Below are 19,288 nucleotides of genomic sequence, written 5' to 3' on the forward strand. Positions count from 1 at the left end.
TAAATGTCCTCTGGAAATTAGCAGTTTCCATGTCAATAAATATTCATCTACAACATGATTGTTCATGGAAAAATAGTAACATTTATTTAATATCCCCTTTTATGAATATTTACATTGTTATCAATTTTTTACCGTATAAATATTCTTGAAGCTAAATTTTTGTTTATATCCTTTACAGTTTCTTTAAGATAACTTCTAAGAGACTATGTGCTAAATCAAAAGTATGTATATTTTAAGGTTTTTGATACACATTTTCAAATTGTACTCCAAGAAAGCTATATATATTTTATTTCAATTGATAGTGAATGAGAGTCATTTTCCCTACCATTTCTTCACCCGACCCAGCACAGCCCAGCCCAAAGATTACAGACAGAGAACATTATGTACTTATTTATTTTTTTGAGATGGAGTTTTGCTGTTGTTGCCCAGGCTGGAGTACAATGGCACAATCTTGGTTCACTACAACCTCTGCCTCCCGGGTTCCAGCAATTCTCCTGCCTCAGCCTCCCAAGTAGTTGGGATTACAGGCATGTGGCACCACGCCCGGCTAATTTTGTATTTTTAACCTAAATGGGATTTCTCCATGTTGGTCAGGCTGGTCTTGTATCTTCCAACCTGAGGTGGTCCGCCCACCTTGGCCTACCAAAGTGCTGGGATTATAGGCATGAGTCACCATGCCTGGCTAGAGAACCTTATTTACTGACCCATTTTTATTTGTTTGAGATTTGTATTGTTTGTGTCCTTTGCCTTTTAGATTCATTTGTAAGTGTTCTTCATATGTGACTTTTCCTAGAAAATCATCTGCAGTTTTAAAGTTTTTCATTAAAGTACAATATGTATATATCTTTTATACTAGTTTATCTGTATACATTAATTTTAATTGTATGTATTTGTGTTTCCCTTTTTCTTGGTAACTAGATAGAGGTTGGATGTTTTATTATATTTTCAGAGACAACACTTAGGTTTATAAAATCTTCTGTTTTCTGTCTATTCTTTAACTTTTGCTTTTATCTTTATTACATTTTCTTGTTTGTTTGTTGGGGGAGGTTTGAGATTGTGTCTCGCCCTGTCACCCAGGCTGGAGTGCAGTGGTGGGATCTCGGCTCACTGCAGCCTCCACCTCCCATGTTCAAGTGATTCTTCTGCCTCAGCCTCCCTAGTAGCTGGGATTACAGGCGGGTGCCACCATGCCAGCTAATTTTTTGTATTTTTAGTAGAGACGGGGTTTCACCATGTTAATCAGGCTGGCCTCGAACTCCTGATCTCAGATGATCCACCGCCTCGGCCTCCCAAACTGCTGGTATCATAGGCGTGAGCCACCGTGCCCAGCCATTTTCTTGTTTTACTTAGATTTGCTTTGGTCATATTAAGAGGAACAAATAGTAAAATATTTTAAAATTCTTTTTTAAAAAATAAAGTACTTGGGCTGTGTTTCTTCACAATTTGACAGTCATTTTCAGCCAGCACAAAAGGGGTGAGGCTAATTATAATCTTCAGGGAGGCTTTGGCATGTGAAAATATTCCAATGTCCTCTTTTCTCTTTCTCCAGTTGCCTTGCTTTAGCCTTTGAAGATTACACTGTTTATTGAGAATGCTTTCTAATAAGTGTGTATTTCCCTAGTTAAAAAAAAAAAATGGAGTTGTATGGAGTTTAACCATAGCTTATAAATCTTCATATGATATTCTCATTATTATTTTGGAGTTATGCTTTTCATTATTAAGTTGTAAAAAAAGTTTTGTTTCACTTTTAGCTTTGTTTGTGCAAATTTTATAAGTATGTTGATATTTTGGTGAGATTTAAAAATGTTCCAAAACCCATTCATGCTGCTTGAAGTTTGATGCGCCACATGGTTGACCAAACGTATCAAACATGTAAAGCGTTGACTATTGTCTTTGAAGTAGAACATCAAAATGATGATTAGCCATGGACCTGGGTACGATATAGTTTGTCTGGAAAGAGGGTCATGGAATAAACTCTGAGAGTCTTATTTGCTACCAAATCTCAGAATTTGGCACAATGTTTGGCTCCATATAGATGTGTTGAACGAATAAGAAGGGTGGCTTTGTGCCAAACTTAGGACCTTGGATTTACCAGTGTTAACAACTGAGGTCTCTGATCATTTTCCATCTACTCACCCTACCATCCCCAGTTTTAATGCCTAGTTCTCATCTATTACACATGGTTATGTCTCATTGTTTGTGTGAGCTGTTTTTTAATGAGATTTATTTTGGTTTTCTTTCTGCCTTTCCACCACTTTATAAACATAAACACGCATTTGAGTAAATTTATGACATTAATAAAATTAAACATATGTCAAGCACATGACGCATGTTAAACCCACTGGATAAGCGGTTTTTTTGCTCACTATCTTAAGTGATCCTCACAGAGGCCACCTGCTCAATGGCACAGCTGGAGAATGACAGAATAGAGATTTGTACCTGCAGCCCAGCTCAAAAACTAGTTATAATCATGTCTCAGAAATCTCATAAACCAGGAACACTAAGCTTTTGCAAACATTAAAAAGTGTCTTTATAGTTTTCTCAGTTTATCTGGTCTTTTTCTGTGAACACTTGGTATTTTCCCTCTCTCTTGTTTGCAGTGTAAATGTTTCTTTTCTGTGACACCTTCATTCTTTACAAATGACAGAAAAGTATGTCTAGATCCCAGGAACTAATTTGCTCTCATTTGTACAAAGTGCAGGATGGCATCATTTTCTATAAATTTTCTATCTGAACTCAGACTCTTTACAGATTTTAAACCTCATGACTGATCAAAGGAGAAATGAAGCAGGAAATTTCATAATGGGTTCGGGAGGATGGCACAGGGCTATATTAAACATTTTTATGGGAAAAGCTGCAAAAATGATGGACTGTCTCTATACATTGGAGGAAAAACGGGCAAACATTTAAAACTTCACACTGTGTCTCTTTATTTTCAGATGTTTTCCTGTATATTAGTTATACATATTCATTTATTAAAATGTGGATAAATGAATAAAAGCCCAAAGTAAAGAAAATAAAATCTAACTCCACCTTGAGAGAGCATTTGCTGACATTTTAGAGTATTTATATCTAGAATTTTATTTCTACATATAAGTTTTTTCAGACATGACTTACACCATGTATTCAATTTTGCAGTTTGCTTTTTTTTCTTTTACATAGCTTTCATTGTGTCTCATTTTAAAATATTTCAGGGATTTTAAAAGCAGTTATTTTACCCTTCTTGTCCTCCTTCTACCTTTAAAGCAACTTAGTTAAAAACCCACTTAAATAACAAAATTATAGAGACTGAAGACAGAATAGTGGTTTCCAAAGCACAGTAACAGGAATAAGGGGTGGGCGTGACTGCAGAGGAGTAGAATGAGGAGGTCTTTGGTTTCATGGAACAGCTCCTTATCATGGTTGCAGTGCTGCTCATTCTAATCTATACATAGAATCAAGTTTCAAAGAACTATACACACAGGTTGGAGGAAGTGAAGGTCCCAGAGGGAACTAGGGGCCCCAGGAGGGAGTGCTGTAAAGACTGAGAAATACGGTTTGAATGAGGAGTTGGGGGTCCTAGAAAGAGGTTGAAGGTCCAAGAAGTTGAGTGTTGGAAGGTGTGAGATTAGGATCCCAATGAGTGTTGGAAGTCCAAGGAAGGGCTGAGGGTTAGAGAGTGGGCATTCAGAGTCCAAAGAAGAAAGGTGGGGCTAGCAATGTGTCACTGGGGGCTGGAGGTGACCTCTCCTCCCGTCCCCACTTCCCAGGGCAGGCCTGGAGATAAAGAGGACAGATGTTCACAGTCCCGAGAGTTCTGTGTGCTAGTCACTGAGCTGGGCCTGGTAGCAGCTGCTGGCACACTAGGGCTCACTGGCCACTGGGCAGGAAATGGCTGTGGAGGTGGCAGGGAGGTGGGCAGCAAGTAGCCTCACAGTGCCTCCTAGACACCCACACCTCTGTTACCCTTCCTTCTGCTGGGTGGAGTGTCTGGGCAGGGCCACCAGGCTGCCCACTGAGGGGATGCCACTGAGCCTCCCCATTCCCTTCTGCCATATCTGGGCATTAACACCCCAGTCTGTCCCTGTTGCATTTGCCTGTTACATATCTGGTTGAGCTGTGGGTGGGAGGTTCCTGCATACCTGAGGAAGGGTAGGCACCATGCATGCCACCTCCTCCATGTCTGGGTCTGGGGCACTGGGGCACTGGGTTCCCACATTTCAAGGGCCTCTGGAGTAAAAGCAAGCACCGTATGTCTTTGAAGCCAGGATGCAAAGGAGGCGGCCAGATTCCAGGAACCAGAAGGGTCACCGGTCTATCCAGCAATGCCACCTTTGCCTTCTACTTTGTTGTGCTTCTCAAACTGCATCTTGCTGGTCCTGAGGAGGTAGCATTAAGGATGGCAGAGGTGGCTGCTGTGACAGTGATAGAGTCTGTTGAAGAGATACTTCATACTGAGCAAGAGAGAGCAAGGGACTGGGGCACTGGGCTCTCAGGGGCAGGAGAGGTGGGGAGAAAGAGGCCCAGCCCGCCACTGGCTAGGAGAAACATGGAATAGAGGTGGGTGGGGTGGGAACTCTACTATCTCATCCCAGCTCCCCTAGCAGACCCCAGAGCATCCTCCTCATGCCAGAGGCAGAGCTGGAGAGAGACCAAGATTCAGATACAGGTAAAGTCTGAGACAGGTAAAGAAGGAAATCAGAACCAGGTGCCCACAGAGATGCTGCCAGCGATGCCCACACATGCTCAGCACTTTGACTCCTCTGCAAGCTTGTTTTACAGACACAACACTGAGGCCAAGAGAGGTGAAAAGAAATGTCCCACATTTGATGGCCCAAGCCAAGAGGGTTAGTAGAGGGGAAATGCTGGGCCCCACAATTTCCAAATTCAACTCAGCACCACTCAGGTTGAAAAGGAGGGATTCAGGGGTCATTGAGAAAGACAGGGATGTCCAGGGAGAGAGATGAAAAGAGGCAGAGAGGCATGAGTGGCATAGGGTGGGGTGGGAGGAGAACTGAGCAGAGGGTGCGGGTGCGGTGCCAGAGCCAGAGGTGTGGGCAACACCAGCACTGAGGGAAGAAAATAAGAAGCATACGCACATACACAAATAGGGTCACATAACAACTGGTGAGCACCAAGGAGCATAGGGCCACAGTACTGTGCTGGTGTCAGTGATCTCGGGCTACAGTTTACATAAGATATTACCACTAGGGGAAGCTGGTTGAAGGGTTCACAGGACTGTATGTGCAGGAATTTCTTGTGATTCTGTATTACTTCAAAATAAAAAATTTTTTAAAAACCCACTTTATAGAAAAAAAAATGAAGTGGGTTTTTTTTTCCTAGAAAGACAGCTGACAAAATGAGTTTCTGATTAATGAACAAGCTGAATACTAAAATGCAAAGTAAAGAATGATAATGTAAAGCTGGGTGTGGTGGTGCATGCTTGTAGTCCCAGCTACTAGGGAGACTGAGGTTGGAGGATTGCTTGAGCCCAGGAATTTCAGTTCATCCTGGTTAATATAGCAACACCCCAGACTCTTAGAGAAAAAATAAAAATAAAAAGAATAATAATAATAAAATGGAAACCTTGAAACCTGACTTCTGATCCTACCTCTGGCTAGTCTCTTTAACTTTTAGGCTTCATTTTCTTTTATGGGAAATAAGAAAATTCTGCCAGAAAATTGAGACCACATCAAGCTCTGCTATTCCATAGGGTGTGTAGGTTTCTGTAAACCTTCATTTTGCTAAATATAGAATGAATGCTAATAGTATGCTAAATATAGTACAGAGATTAGGGCTTGTCTAATCTTGCAATAGGCAAGAAGTCTATTTCTGCCCCTTTCTGTGTGTCTGCCTATTACTATATTAGACATCTTGGTGATATAATTGGACTTAGTCCTTAAAGGACCTGAAGAGGGTAATAGATACATAGGAAGTACCTATATGCATACTAGATTACAAAACAGACAGTGTTACATTTGTTTATGTGCTAAAATGTGTGATATGGACAATACCTCCTCTAGACCTTCTGAAAGAGATCACTGTAGACTGCAGTATATCCAAGGAAGAAGTGGTGTTCAGACATAGAATACCCTGGTTTTATTGTTAATTACATCTCATAATATGTTACAAGGACCAGGTTGAATATCTCATAGACACTCTGTTACACTGGCCACAGCCACTCATCCCCCTATATTCTAGGTTTAGATTTGCTCTGTAGTTTGAGCTGTTGCATTAATAAAGGGTAAACTTACCTAGATTTACTTGGTGTTTTTGCTTTTCTCTTTTTTTCCTCTCCTGACTCCTCCTTTTCTTCCAACCAAACTCCAGCTGAAAAAAGGAAGGGTGGGCAGACTGTGGACTCTGGCCTCCCGCTTCTAAGTGTGTCTGATCCTTTCATTCCTCTTCAAGTACCTGATGCACCAGGTAGGTAAATAAGAACTGTTTTGAGGTTAAGCAGCTTGGTTTGCATGTCCCAGGCCCTGTGGAAAGTCCTGCCTTAAACACCCCATGAAAAGGATTTGAATTCCAAGCCCTAATAATAGACTGCTATTGTATATTTTTACTGTGTCTCAAAAAGAGGGGTAAACTTGTCTTGGAGGGTACCAGCCCTTAGCAAAGATAAAATCAGTTCAGTTTATACCAAATTGATTTCCATATTATATCAGTGTTCAGTTTTTCACCCTTGATTGTGTTAATGGTGACGTGAGGGGCCCATATTGGAATGATTATGATTATAACAGTGGTAGGGGAGCCTATAAGCGCATCATAAAGTGAACAAAATATGAATAGTGGCGATAGTATGATAATGGGATTGTGGGTGACTTTCGTTTAGCTCTTTAATGTATTTTTATTTTATAATATAAAAACATAATAATAATTAGGAAATGTGATAATAGGGAATGTGAATCAGGAGACCTGTGTTCCCTTCTAGGCTCTGCCACTACCTGTAAACCTCTGGGCTTGGCTCTTCATCAGTGAAGTACGTTGGACTGCAGGAGTTTGAATATCTCTTGCAGTCCACCGTATTTCAATTTTAAGTATCAGTCTTAAAATTAGAAAGTGGTTGGTGTGTTCTGATGGAAAGAGCTTTTGGAACAGTCATTGGATGCCTCCCATTTGGAGTTTACGTTGCTAAAGCTTTTCCTTTCTACCTTCCTCCCCTAGTCTTTTTGGTGGGGGTAGTGGTGTGGGGAAGAGAATCCGCCCTTTCTCTTATCTATCAGTCTCTTCGCAAAAGCAGATGGTTCTAGCTCCTTAGAAGCAGCTGACAGTTGTTTTGCTTCTGATCATTTTTCCGTTTTTCCCAGTGTTGTCCCTGCCAACTCTTGACCTTGAACTGATAGGACTGGCTTGGTTTTTTTTTTCTCCCAATATGTTAAAGGTATTTGATTGCTTGCTTCAAGATTGGAAGTGATTGTGATGTTCATATCCTTTACTATGTCTGCCCACCGTCACTTACTAAGACAGACTGCAGCGAGGGTACCAAGGCAGTTTTTATTTTGTATTTTTAGACAAATTTGTTTACCCCTCTAAGGAGAAGCAAACACTTGACTTGATCAGGTGGTACTGTGTAAACTGTGTCTTACTGGACCTAGGTATAGCCTAAAAATATTGAAAACTACTAAGGAATGATTCAGTGCAGTGTAGTTAAAAGGGAAGAAAGGAATGAAATAGAGGCGCTTTTTTCCTTTGCGCTCTTCAGGTATGCCTGGCAGTACTTGGACAAGTTCATTTTGAACAGAAGGTTAGAAAAGTTGGGCTGTAAACTCCACATGGGGCTCTCTGTTTTCTTTTCCTCCCTGTTTTGGTAATCATGGGATCAGACAAGGGAAAGAGGTGATGAAGGCATTCTCCTTTTGATACCCCTTCAGGTTCTTGCTTTGCTGTTGCTTACGTAACCCATGGGCTGCAGAAGCCAGGAAGAAGGCCCCTTTGCACAGGGCAGTTACAGGCCCTCCGGCAAGTAACTGTCCTGTGCAGCTGTCTCAGGAGTCCTCTGGATCAGGGTTGAAGAGCCAGGCACACGCCCAGGTGGCTCAGGAAATCAGCCCCAGGTTGTGAAAATGCGTCTGAGGCTACCAGAGCCAGCTGGCTGCCATCTTGCTTTCCTTCTTGTCATCTTTCCTGTCTCCTGGTCCTCCATGCTTCTCTCATCCTGGTGGAGTCCTGCTGAAATGTTACTGGCATATGCTTTAATACCAATTAAGCCAGGACCTCTCTTGAGTTTCAGTGGAAAGATCAACTAAAATGAGACATTTTAATAGAGAACTCCAGGAGTGTCTTATTTACTTTCTGATCTGTCAGACCAGACTCATCTGTTGAAAACGTAAGTTAGACAGTTAACTCTTCTGTGCTTTGGTGAATTCTCATATCACTGAGGGGGCATAAAATCCAGGCTGCTTACTGTGACCTGCAAGGCCCCAAGTGGTGTGGCCATTGGCTACCCCTCTAATCTCAGCCGATAGCATTCTTCCCCGCCATCTTGTCTTTCCTCCAGCAAGCTAAGTTTATTCCCAGGGTCTTTACACTTGCTGGTGCTCAGCTTGGAAAACCTTCCCTTCAGCTCTGTTGCCTTGTGTCATTCAACATTTGAATCTCAGCTTAAACGTCCTCTCAGAAAGGCCCGGTGTAGTCCCACGGGCACTCATAGTCACATCCCCTGGCACTTTTTCTTCATAGCCCTTATCAGGACATAGTCTGTCTTTCCTCATCTTATCACTCTCTGAGGGAGGGGCCTCATCTGCCTTATTTGCCACCTTTGTCAGCTGTACCAAGGACACTGCCTATATTCACTCAGTGAGTATTTACAGAGCAGACAAATGAATGAAATAAAACCAGAGGCTGGAAGCCTTTTAGGTGGCCCCATTACCCTCCATTTCTGTCCCAGCTCCCAAGCACCAGATGACTGGTTCCATAGCCTTCTATCTGCACCTCTACCAAATCCCAGCCAGTCCCCCCGACACCTACTCTTTAAGGGTGAATAAAGGAAGGCACAGCTCCCAATGTCATGCAGCCGCCAGCCCCGGGGCTGATGAGAGTAGTAGTTAGGCTCAGCAGGTCCTTCAGCCCATCCTTTCACGGTCCCCTGAAGAATTGTGCTAAGTATGTTATATTACCACGGTGGCTTTGCCTATTCTACCTATTTTAACATTCAGCCTTTAGCACATTCAGTTACACAGCTCCTCTATCAAGGCCACTGCATCCTTTTTTTACATTTTTAAATATTGAATGAGGAAAGGGCTCAGGGTTCATTGTCTCTCTGGAACCTGGGGAAACTACAAGTTTGGTTTTACCCCACAAAAAGCAAGCAGTCTTTCGCACCTCGAGCCCACTATGGACACCAGTCAGGTTTTTTGCCTGTTTTTCTTTCTTTGTTTTGCATACATGCTCACCTTCTGCTCTCAGCCATACTGATGATAAGACTCATGGAAGGCCGGGTGCAGGGGCTCATGCCTGTAATCTCAGCGCTTTGGGAGGTTGAGGCAGGTGGATCACCTGAGATCAGAAGCTCGAGACCAGCCTGACCAATATGACGAAATCCTGTCTCTACTAAAAATACAAAAATTAGCTGGGCATGATGGTGTGCGCTGGTAGTCCCAGCTACTTGGGAGGCTGAGACAGGAGAATTGCTTGAACCCGGGAGGCAGAATTTGCAGTGAGCTGAGATTGCGCTATTGCACTCTAGCCTGGGTGACAGAGCAAGACTGTGTCTCAAAAAAAAAGAAGGATTGGCTGGGCATGGTGGCACATGCCTGTAATCCCAGCACTCTGGGAGGCCAAGACAGGTGGATCATCCGAGGTCAGGAGTTTGAAGCCAGCCTGGTAAGACCCTGTCTCTACTAAAAATACAAAAATTAGCTGGGCGTGGTGACATGTTCTTGTAGTTCCAGCTACTAGGGAGGCCGAGGCAGGAGAATTGCTTGAACTTGGGAGGCGAAGATTGCAATGAGCTGAGATCGTACCACTGTACTTCAGCCTGGGCAACAGAGCAAGACTCCGTCTCAAAAAAAAAAAAAAGAAGAAGAATGGAATCTCAGTCTCCTGAAGACCATGCCTTTCATTGATTTTTTTTAACATTTTTATTTTATACTTTTAAAATGATTTCACATATAAGTATTTTTGATCTTATAGACACTGGGAAGTGGTAGGTGGTAGATAATGTCAAGTAACACCTTCATTGTGTGGGTGAGGAGGTGAGGCCTTAGTGTTGTTCTGACAGTGCTCAGCCACACATTCCTTCTCACTGCCCACACTCCCCAAACAGTGGATGTTTCATTTATCTTTGGGAAGGTTCCTAGATCAATAAAGGCTTTGACCAGAGAGCTAAATTTAAGGCTTCAGGGAATATAAAAATAGATTTGAAACTGTAAGACCTGGGGTTCTAGCTATTAGTGGCTAGGTGATTGTGGTCAAATCACTTAAATTATGTGTTCTTATCCTTAAAATTGGCAATACTGAAGCCTACCTGACAGGGTGGTCCCAAGGTTCAGATGAAATCATATATTTGAAATTTCTATGTGAATTTTAAATTACTATAACGATGGGAAATGTGTTTCAACTTTGGTTCTATATCCTTATTCCTAATATTCCCAATGGGGCAGTCCTATAGTTATCATAAAGTGATGTTTTTCTCTTGTTGAAATTAAACTTGCTCTTATGACCTTTAACTTTTGCACAACTGAGAGCCATTAAAATAGATTTCCTGGATACAGTGATTGTCAAACTATGGGTAAAGGGCACTGGATAATTCTAAGTTGGTTCATTGGTTCATTTTAAGGAGAATTTTTATTTTTATTTTTTTTCTTGTATGCCCACATTTTTACTTTTCAAAGCACTATAAAACAAATTTTCTTAGAAAGTCTGGAATATGAAAACCATGAACATTTGTATGCTTACAAATCTGCCAAATGATGCATGGCTAGTGATTCTCAGAGTACTTCATTGATACTCAGATGCTGCTTGTCCATTTATTTGCCTTCTGTATGCATTAGGAAACAGATAAGTAGTACCAGTGTTTTAAAATATGGTAGAAAAGAGGCTGGGCCAGGCTCAGGCCTATAAACTCAGTGCTTTGGGGGGGGGCCACGGCAAAAGGATCACGTGAGCCCAGGAGTTTGAGATCAGCCTGGGCAACGTGGTGAGACCCTGTCTCTTAAAAAAAAAAAAAATTTTTTTTTAATTAGCCAGGAATGATGGTGTATGCCTGTAGTCCTAGCTACTTGAAAGGCTGAGGCAGGAGGATCCCCTGAGCCCAGGAGTTTGAGGCTGCAATGAGCTATGATCACACCACTGCACTCCAGCCTGGGTGTGACAGAGTAAGACCCTTCTCTTTAAAAAAGAGTGTGTGTGTGTGTATGTGTGTACAGACATATGTTAGAAAGATTAAGGAACTGTCTCTGAAAATTGGGGAAAATATTTTTAAATCATTCTTTTAAATTGTAGTAAAATGTACATAATGAGATTTACCATTTTAACCATTTCTAAGTGTACAGTGCAGTGGCATTAAGTACACTCTCATTGTTTTACAACCATCACTACCATCCATCCACCCACCTTTTTTCATCTTGCAAAACTGAAACTCTGTATCCATTAAACAACAACTCTCTATTACCCCTTCTCCCCAGCCCTTGGCAACCACCGTTCTACTTTCTGTCTCTATGAATGTGACTACCCCAGGAACCACATATAAGTGGAATCATACAGTATTTGTCCTTTTGTGACTGGCTTATTTCACTTAGCATCGTATCTTCAAGATTCATCTATGTTGTAGCATATATCAGAATTGTCTTCCTTTCTCAGGCTAAGTAATATTGTATTGTATGTATATACCGCATTTTCTTTCTCCTTTCATCTGTTAATGGACACTTGGGTTGCTTCCATCTTTTGTCTTTTGTGAGTAATGCCGCTGTGAACATTGATTGTGCAAATATCTCTTCCAGAACCTGCTTTCAATTCTCTTGGGTATATACCCAGAAATTGAATTGCTGGATCATATGCAAATTCTATTTTTAACTTTTTGAGGACCACTACACTGTTTTCTGTAGAGGTTGCATCTTTTTACATTCCCACCAGCAATGCACAAGGATTTGAGGAAACGATTTTTATAACAACTCTAGCTCAGTGTTTCACAAGACTAAGCAAGAAGGCATTCGTTGCCCCATCAGTGCTGCTTCTTAGAATTAGAAACTTTTTTTTTAAAGTACCTCTTGGTTTATGGCACTTCATCATCTCTTGAGAAGTTAAGCAAGAGAAGCTGTGTTTTCTCAGTGGTTTGTCAAGACAGGAATTCTTCTTACAACTTTTTGCCTGGCATCTCCCTTATTTCCAACTGCAGTCTTGTGATGCCGAGAAGTCCAAAGGTGATCATAATATGTGTTTACTCTGGAAAGCTTGTCTTTCTGCAGATTTAATTCTCTGAAATGAACTTGGAATGGGGCATGATATTTGACTTTTGTTTCCAACTTGCAGATGTCACAAATGGTTTCTCAATGCTAAGAACTCTTTAAAGTGGCGAGATTTTATTTTATTTTATTTCATTTTTTAGGGTGACCACAGATTTAAAACATCATCTCTCATCATGAGACATCAGGGCTTACACCCCAAGTCAGACAGAACATAGATTTCCAAAGCCACAAGGTGGGAGCAACTGTGTCCTCTTTTTTGGTGGGGCTCATATTCAGCTCTTCCATGTTTACCAGTTCAGCCTGCTCCACTCCTCCTGTTCATATTCCTAATTAGAGTCAGAGTGGGCCTTGAGAAAGCCCTTGGTTTAAGCATGTATAAGTAGATACCTGTCCTCTCCCCCGACTTTTTTTTTAGACGGAGCTTTACTCTGTCACTCAGGCTGGAGTGCAGTGGCATGATCTCGGCTCACTGCAACCTCCGCCTCCTGGGTTCAAGTGATTCTTCTGCCTCAGCCTCCCAAGTAGGTGGGATTACAGGCACGCACCACCACACCTGGCTAATTTTTGTATTTTTAGTAGAGACGGGGTTTCACCATGCTGGCCAGGCTAGTCTCAAACTCCTGACCTCAGGTGATCCACCTGCCTCAACCTCCCAAAGTGCTGGGATTACAGGGATGAGCCCCACAGCTGACTTCTCTTTTGATATTTTAAAAGAGAGGGGCTGGACATGATGGCTCACTCCTGTAATACCAGCTCTTTGGGAGGCTGAGGCAGGTGGATCACTTGAGGCCAGGAGTTTGAGACCAGCCTGGGCAACATGTAAGGACCCCATTTCTTTGAAAAGAAAAAAAGCTTTAAGTTAGCTAGGTGTGTTGGCATGTACCTGTAGTTCCAGTTACTTGGAGGCTGAGGTAGGAGTCTGAGATTACAAGCGTGAGCCACTGCGCCTGGCCAGTTTATCTTCATTTTGTCAATAAGAGAACTTCAATCTAGACAGAGTAAGAGATTTGCCCAAAGTGCTATACAAACTTAGTGCAGAAGCAGGTCTCCTGTCACTTAGTACCTTGTCTACCTCTCTGTTAGACCATCCTGCCTCCTCCCCACCTTTCACTTAATTCTAACAGTTCTGCTTATTCTGTTCTCATTCAAGGCATTTGAGTAAAATATGGAACTTGACCCATATTCACTGCTGTAATCACAGGCACCTGTGGCTTGGTGACCCTCCCCCCGCCCCAGCCTATCCAATCCTCTTACTTAAAAGAGAAGTTAATCCCCTTTTATGTACCATATACTTTATTTATACACATGCATTAATTCTGATAAGTATACCCTTTTAATTCCAACAGCACTTTAAAGCAGTTCTTAATCTTCTGTTTACAGGTGAGAAAATTGCTTAGAAAAATCAGGCAACTTAAATTCAGGCTCTTTTACTCCTTATTTTTTGGGTTTTGGCAGGCCCCTGCTAAAATTCCAAAAATGTATAGTATCACAATAAAAGGTAAAAATAAATCAATAAAATGATACCCTCTATCATTTTTTAAATAACATCAACTTACAGTCTAGATTTAGGGGATACATGTGCATGTTTGTCACGTAGGTACATAGCATGATGCTGAGGTTTGGGGTACAATTGATCCCATCATCCATGTACTGAATATAGTACCCAATAGTTATTCAACCTTTCCCCTCACCCCCCACCACACACACATGTTTAGAGTCTGAAGTCAGTTCTAAATACATCAGAGTAAGCCTAAAAACTAATGCAAAACTGGACCATTTTCTTCTCTTCAGAATTGTCCACTGCTTTTCACATATACTGGAATATGATGGGGTCATAGGCTTGTGATTCTAACACAAGGATGGAACAGCTCCTCTGAAACATTTCTTAGGAGGATTAAATCATTACTAAAATATAATTGATGAATAATTTGGGGCTTTTATTGGCCTGTCTTCTTAAATAATTGAGAATAACAGTGTAAGTCTTTGTACATTTCAGGCATGAACTGTCCCAAAAGATGAGTTTTGCCTTTGCATCCAGAGAAGCCACTCCTTATAACTCATGGGGAAGAAAGATCTTTGTTCATTAGACATCACTAAGTCACCATATGCTGAGGTGGCACTTGATTGACGTTTTTGGATCTGAAGGAACACTTCCATATCTTCCTATATTCACCACTCTCTTCTCTGTGCTGTTCTTCTCCATGCCCCATCATGATACTTGGCTTCAGTGTGTTTCTATTAAACAATAAGGGAAAGGACAGAATTTATAAAATAAAGGGTATCCGGTCCAGCCCTTGATGCAGATGGAAGGCCTCCAGGCTCCATGATTTATAGACTGTAGGCATCCTATAGCCTTTCTTGTGCCTCCCATTATATCCTTTTCTCAAGTTCTTCATTTACAATGACCAAAAATGGCCAATAATAGCTTTAGATGTGACTTCTTCTAAGAGTCCCTACATTTTAAAGCAATCAAAACTTTAGTTAAACCAGAAGAATGAATCTCTAGTGTGGTCGAATATCTGAGTCTTAGTATCAGCTAGCTCTCTTGCCTACTTGCTATGAGACCTTTGGCAAGTTACTTTAACCTTCTGGAGCTGGTTTCTTCATTCATAAATGAGAAGGCAGAGTTAGATAAGATATGAGATTCTTTCCAATGCTAACCTGTCTGATAACATTACCATTATGCCTGGGACCATGTTTATGTGAAGACTCATATTCCTGTTTTGATGAAGATAGGCAGACCCCTAGACACATATAGAGAGAACTTCAAAGAAGTCCAGGCTCTACCATGTCCAATTATGCCTGTAATCTCAGCAACTCAGGAGGCTGAGGCAGGAGGATTACTTGAGGCCAGGAGTTCAAGATCGGCCCAGTCAACATAGCAAGACGCACATCTCTACTAAAATGAATTTTTTTTTTTAAATTAGCTTGGCATGGTGGTGCATGCCTGTAACTATAGCTACTCAGAAGGCTGCGGCAGGAGGATCTCTTGAGCCCAGGAGTTCGAGGCTGCAGTGAGCCGTGATCGTTCCACTGCACTTTAGTCTGGATGACAGAGCCCTATCCTGTTTCAAAAAAAAATACACAGGCACAGTGACTTACACCTGTAATCCAGCACTTTGGGAGAGCAAGGCAGGTGGATCTCCTGAGGTCAGGCGTTCAAGACCAGCCTGGCCATCATAGTGAAACCCCATCTCTACTAAAAATACAAAAATTAGCCGGGTATGTTGGTGCACATCTATAATCCCAGTTACCCGGGAGACTGAGGCAGGAGAATTGGTTGAATCTAGGAGGCAGAGGTTGCAATGAGCCGAATTCGGTGGGCCATTGCACTCTAGCCTGGGCAACAAGAGTGAAACTCCATCTCAAAAAAAGGAGTTATGATTCTTCTTCAACTCCTGTTCTTCCCACCCCCGCAGTCAAGCCAAAAGGCATAGATGTGACAGGGCGTCTAAGGGGAAACCAAGAACTGGGATTCAATGGTTTGTAAGACCCTTCCCTGCCTTCAGTCATGTTTAAGGGCTGCAAGAGAATCGAGTGCAGGATGCTCCAGAAGGTTCCTGATGCGGCAGGAAGGTGGGGAAAGGCTTAGAAGAGATGTACTTGCGTGACAAGTACAAAAACATAGGGGGAGGTATCTCCATTTTACAGATGAGGAGATAATGTCAGAGGTTAGGAACTGTGCCAGGGTCACAGCATGTCACCATAGAGGCTAGAATTCAGACTCTGAATGAATTTTAGCCTGAGGTTTTGCATCAAGATAAACTGCTGTATGAAAGACAAGCAAGTAATTTTGGGTCTTTACTTTTTATCCATTGTTTTACAAGATTGCAAATATATGAGTGCTAAGTTAAAAGAAGCAAGTAATTTCATTTTTTTTGAGGAGATTTTTTTTGACAGATTTTTGAGGAGAGAGGAATGAAGCAAAAACTAGTGTTTGGAACAATGCAAAGTTAGACTTTTAGGAAAACCATCTTATTTTTACCAGTAAACTGAAAAGTATTAGAGATCTTTTTAACATCTTTTAATGTCATATACAGTGTAAGGTTAATGCTAATGTAATTACACTTGTATATTTGCTTAGTGCCCTGTGAGGATTTTTTCCTGCAACTGAGAAGCTTCTCTTTTTTTCCTTCCTTTTTTAATGTTTTTATTATTTATTATTTATTTTTTGAGACGGAGTCTCACTCTGTCACCCAGGCTAGCAATTCTCCTGTCTCTCAGCCTCCTGAGTAGCTGGGACTACAGGAACGCACCACCATGTGAGGCTAATTTTTGTATTTTTAGTAGAGGCAGGGTTTCACGGTGTTGGTCAGGCTGTTCTCAAACTCTTGAGCTCAGGCGAGCCACCTGCCTCAACCTCCCAAAGTGCTGGAATTACAGGCATGAGACACCGCACCTGGCTGTCCTTCCCTTTTTTTTTTTTTTAAATATAAACAAGGTATAAATGAGAAATGTAGCTTATTGTCATTTAATTAAAAGTTACCTACATTCCATACACTCCAAAGATGGTAAATTGGCTTTACATATACGTCTTTTTCTGCAGCGTGTTAATTATACTAAAGCAAATTATCTTGCCAAGACTCCGAAATCCATTCTTTTGTTTGACCTGTGTAGTTATAGATCACCTAAATTGAAGATCACCTAAAACTTGGTTCCTGTTTTTTCATGAATATCAATTTATTTCTTGCTTATCTCAATTCCCAAATGGCCTAGAAGAATACAGATTTATTACAATGTTATATACACGTTCTTGGACTTTAAGTCACTTTTTTTTCTCAAACAAACATTTCAATTTTAGTTATCTTAATGACATTTCCATGGTTTAAAAGAATGTTGTTGACATGCCTTTAATTGGGCAAGTTACAGAATTTATGTGATCTAAGTCTCCTCGTAACAGGAAATATGAGGTCTAAATTCCCTTCTTCCTGTAAGATTCTAGGATTCATTATTTTGTTTCAAGTTAATGCTTTACCTTTACTAGCTTAAAGGTAAATAGAGGGTTCTTGATGAATCACAGATAAATCAGGATTCCTTTGTGTACACACATTCGTAATGTGTACTCATTGTCAAACATTAAGTTACCAGGGTGACAAGTCTAGTGGCTCTGACGTCCTTTTATTTCTTGGCCAGAAGACATCAAGAGTAATCCATTTTGGGTCTTAAGTGAATTTTGTGAGACCATAGAATAATATGACGGCCAGCATGTCACAGGTGTATAGTTGGCAGATAATAAATGATCATTGAAGTCAACTTAGGTGTGGTTGAATTGATTCTCTTGGTTAGAATATAAACTGTTTCTAAGTAGAGTCCCCCCAACTCCTGAAAAAAGAGAGATTCAAAGCTAAGCCCAGGAAGGAAAATGAACATACAAAGATTTATATGCAGATGTTTATGGCAGCTTTATTTTTACTAGCTTAAAAACTGGAAACAACCAAATGTCCATCCGTTGGTGAACAGATCAACAAAGTGTGGTACAGCCATACAATGGAACAGTACTCGGAAGAAAAACACATCAAACTATTGATACTTGCAACCACATGGATAAATTTCATCTCAAAGGCATTATGCTAAAGGAAGGAAACCAGACACAAAAGACTACATACTTTGTGGTTCCACTTATAGGAAATTCTGGAAAAGGCAAAGCTATAGGGGTAGAAAGCAGAACTGTTGTTGCTAGAGTCTGTGGTGAGAGGAAGGCACTGACTGTAAAGGGGCATGAAGGAATTTTCTCAGGTTTTTTAGGAAATGTTCTGTATCATTTTGGTGGTAATGATATGAATGTATACATTTGTCAAAACTAACTAAATTGTATACTTAAAATGGGTGACTTTTACTATATGTAAATTACACCTGAAATAAAAACAAGCAGACACACCCAGGGCAGCATCTTGAATGCCTTACAAAGTAACTTCGTTAGGCTGGGTACGGTGGCTCACACCTGTAATCCCAGCGCTTTGGGAGACTGAGGTGGAAGAATCATGAGGTCAGGAGTTCGAGACCAGCCTGGCCAACATGGTGAAACGCTGTCTCTATTAAAAATACAAAAATTAGCCAGGTATGGTGGCATGCCCCTGTAATCCCAGCTACTCAGGAGGCTGAGGCAGGAAAATTGCTTGAACCCAGGAGGTACAGGTTGCAGTGAGCCAAGATCGCGCCATTGCGCTCCAGCCTGGGGACAGAGCAAGACTCCATCTCAAAAAATAATAATAATGGCAAAGTGACTTCGTCACTTGAGGAAGTAATCATTTTTGAACTTTGAATTTTGAAAGCCTGTTGTTAACAAGATATTAATAGTATTCATTTTTGTGGTGAATCTGTACCAAATATTGACCCCTAAAATGTGTTTGCACAGAGATTAGTGAATGATTTGCTTGATTTAATATCTCATTACATTTTTGCTTTCTTTTTGCCTCTCTCTCCAACCTAGAAAAACTAATTGAGGGACTCAAATCTCCTGACACTTCTCTTCTGCTCCCTGACCTCTTGCCTATGACAGATCCTTTTGGTAGCACTTCCGATGCTGTAATTGGTAAAGTCATCATCTCTGTTTCTTCAGTCATGCATGACATGTATGCCTGTTTCAAGAATGACAAGTACCTAGTTAACCGATCCCCAGGGAATAGCCCTGCCAACCCAGAAGCCAAGGCCACTCAATCTTACTTGTATTACTCCAAATAAAGTGTTTTCCCTGCTTTTCAGGGGTATAACACCTATTTTTTGCTTTTCTTGCTATCTTGAGATTTCAAGAGTGAATCTCTTATGAATGAGGAGGAATGTGGAAAGTTTCCATTTAGTGAGAAAAACTTCACCAGAAAAGTTGGTTTCTAATTAGACTTTACCTTTACTGAACTTAATGAAATTTAGCAGATTCTTCTTTTGCCTTTTTTTTTTTTTTTTTT

The 19,288-nt window shown here is 41.1% G+C and overlaps 1 protein-coding gene across 9 annotated transcripts in view; it reads left to right on the top strand.

The window, feature by feature from the left end:
• LOC108299663 (AP2-associated protein kinase 1) overlaps window positions 1-19,288 on the top strand; it is a 171,963-nt gene that overhangs the window by 134,323 nt on the left and 18,352 nt on the right. For 6 of the 9 annotated variants that reach the window (XM_017522061.2, XM_017522066.2, XM_017522063.2 and 3 more), the window contains exons 17-18: window positions 6,310-6,405; window positions 18,817-18,918. The exons of 1 other annotated variant lie outside the window; for it this stretch is intronic. In XM_017522061.2, coding sequence (XP_017377550.1) covers window positions 6,310-6,405; window positions 18,817-18,918 — 198 coding nt within the window. The remainder of the gene's footprint in view (window positions 1-6,309; window positions 6,406-18,816; window positions 18,919-19,288) is intronic. 2 more of the 9 variants (XM_017522065.2, XM_017522069.2) reach the window with 1 other exon arrangement.

The sequence above is a fragment of the Cebus imitator genome, unplaced genomic scaffold (genome assembly GCF_001604975.1).
Source record: "Cebus imitator isolate Cc_AM_T3 unplaced genomic scaffold, Cebus_imitator-1.0 Scaffold23, whole genome shotgun sequence".
NCBI lineage: Eukaryota > Metazoa > Chordata > Mammalia > Primates > Cebidae > Cebus > Cebus imitator.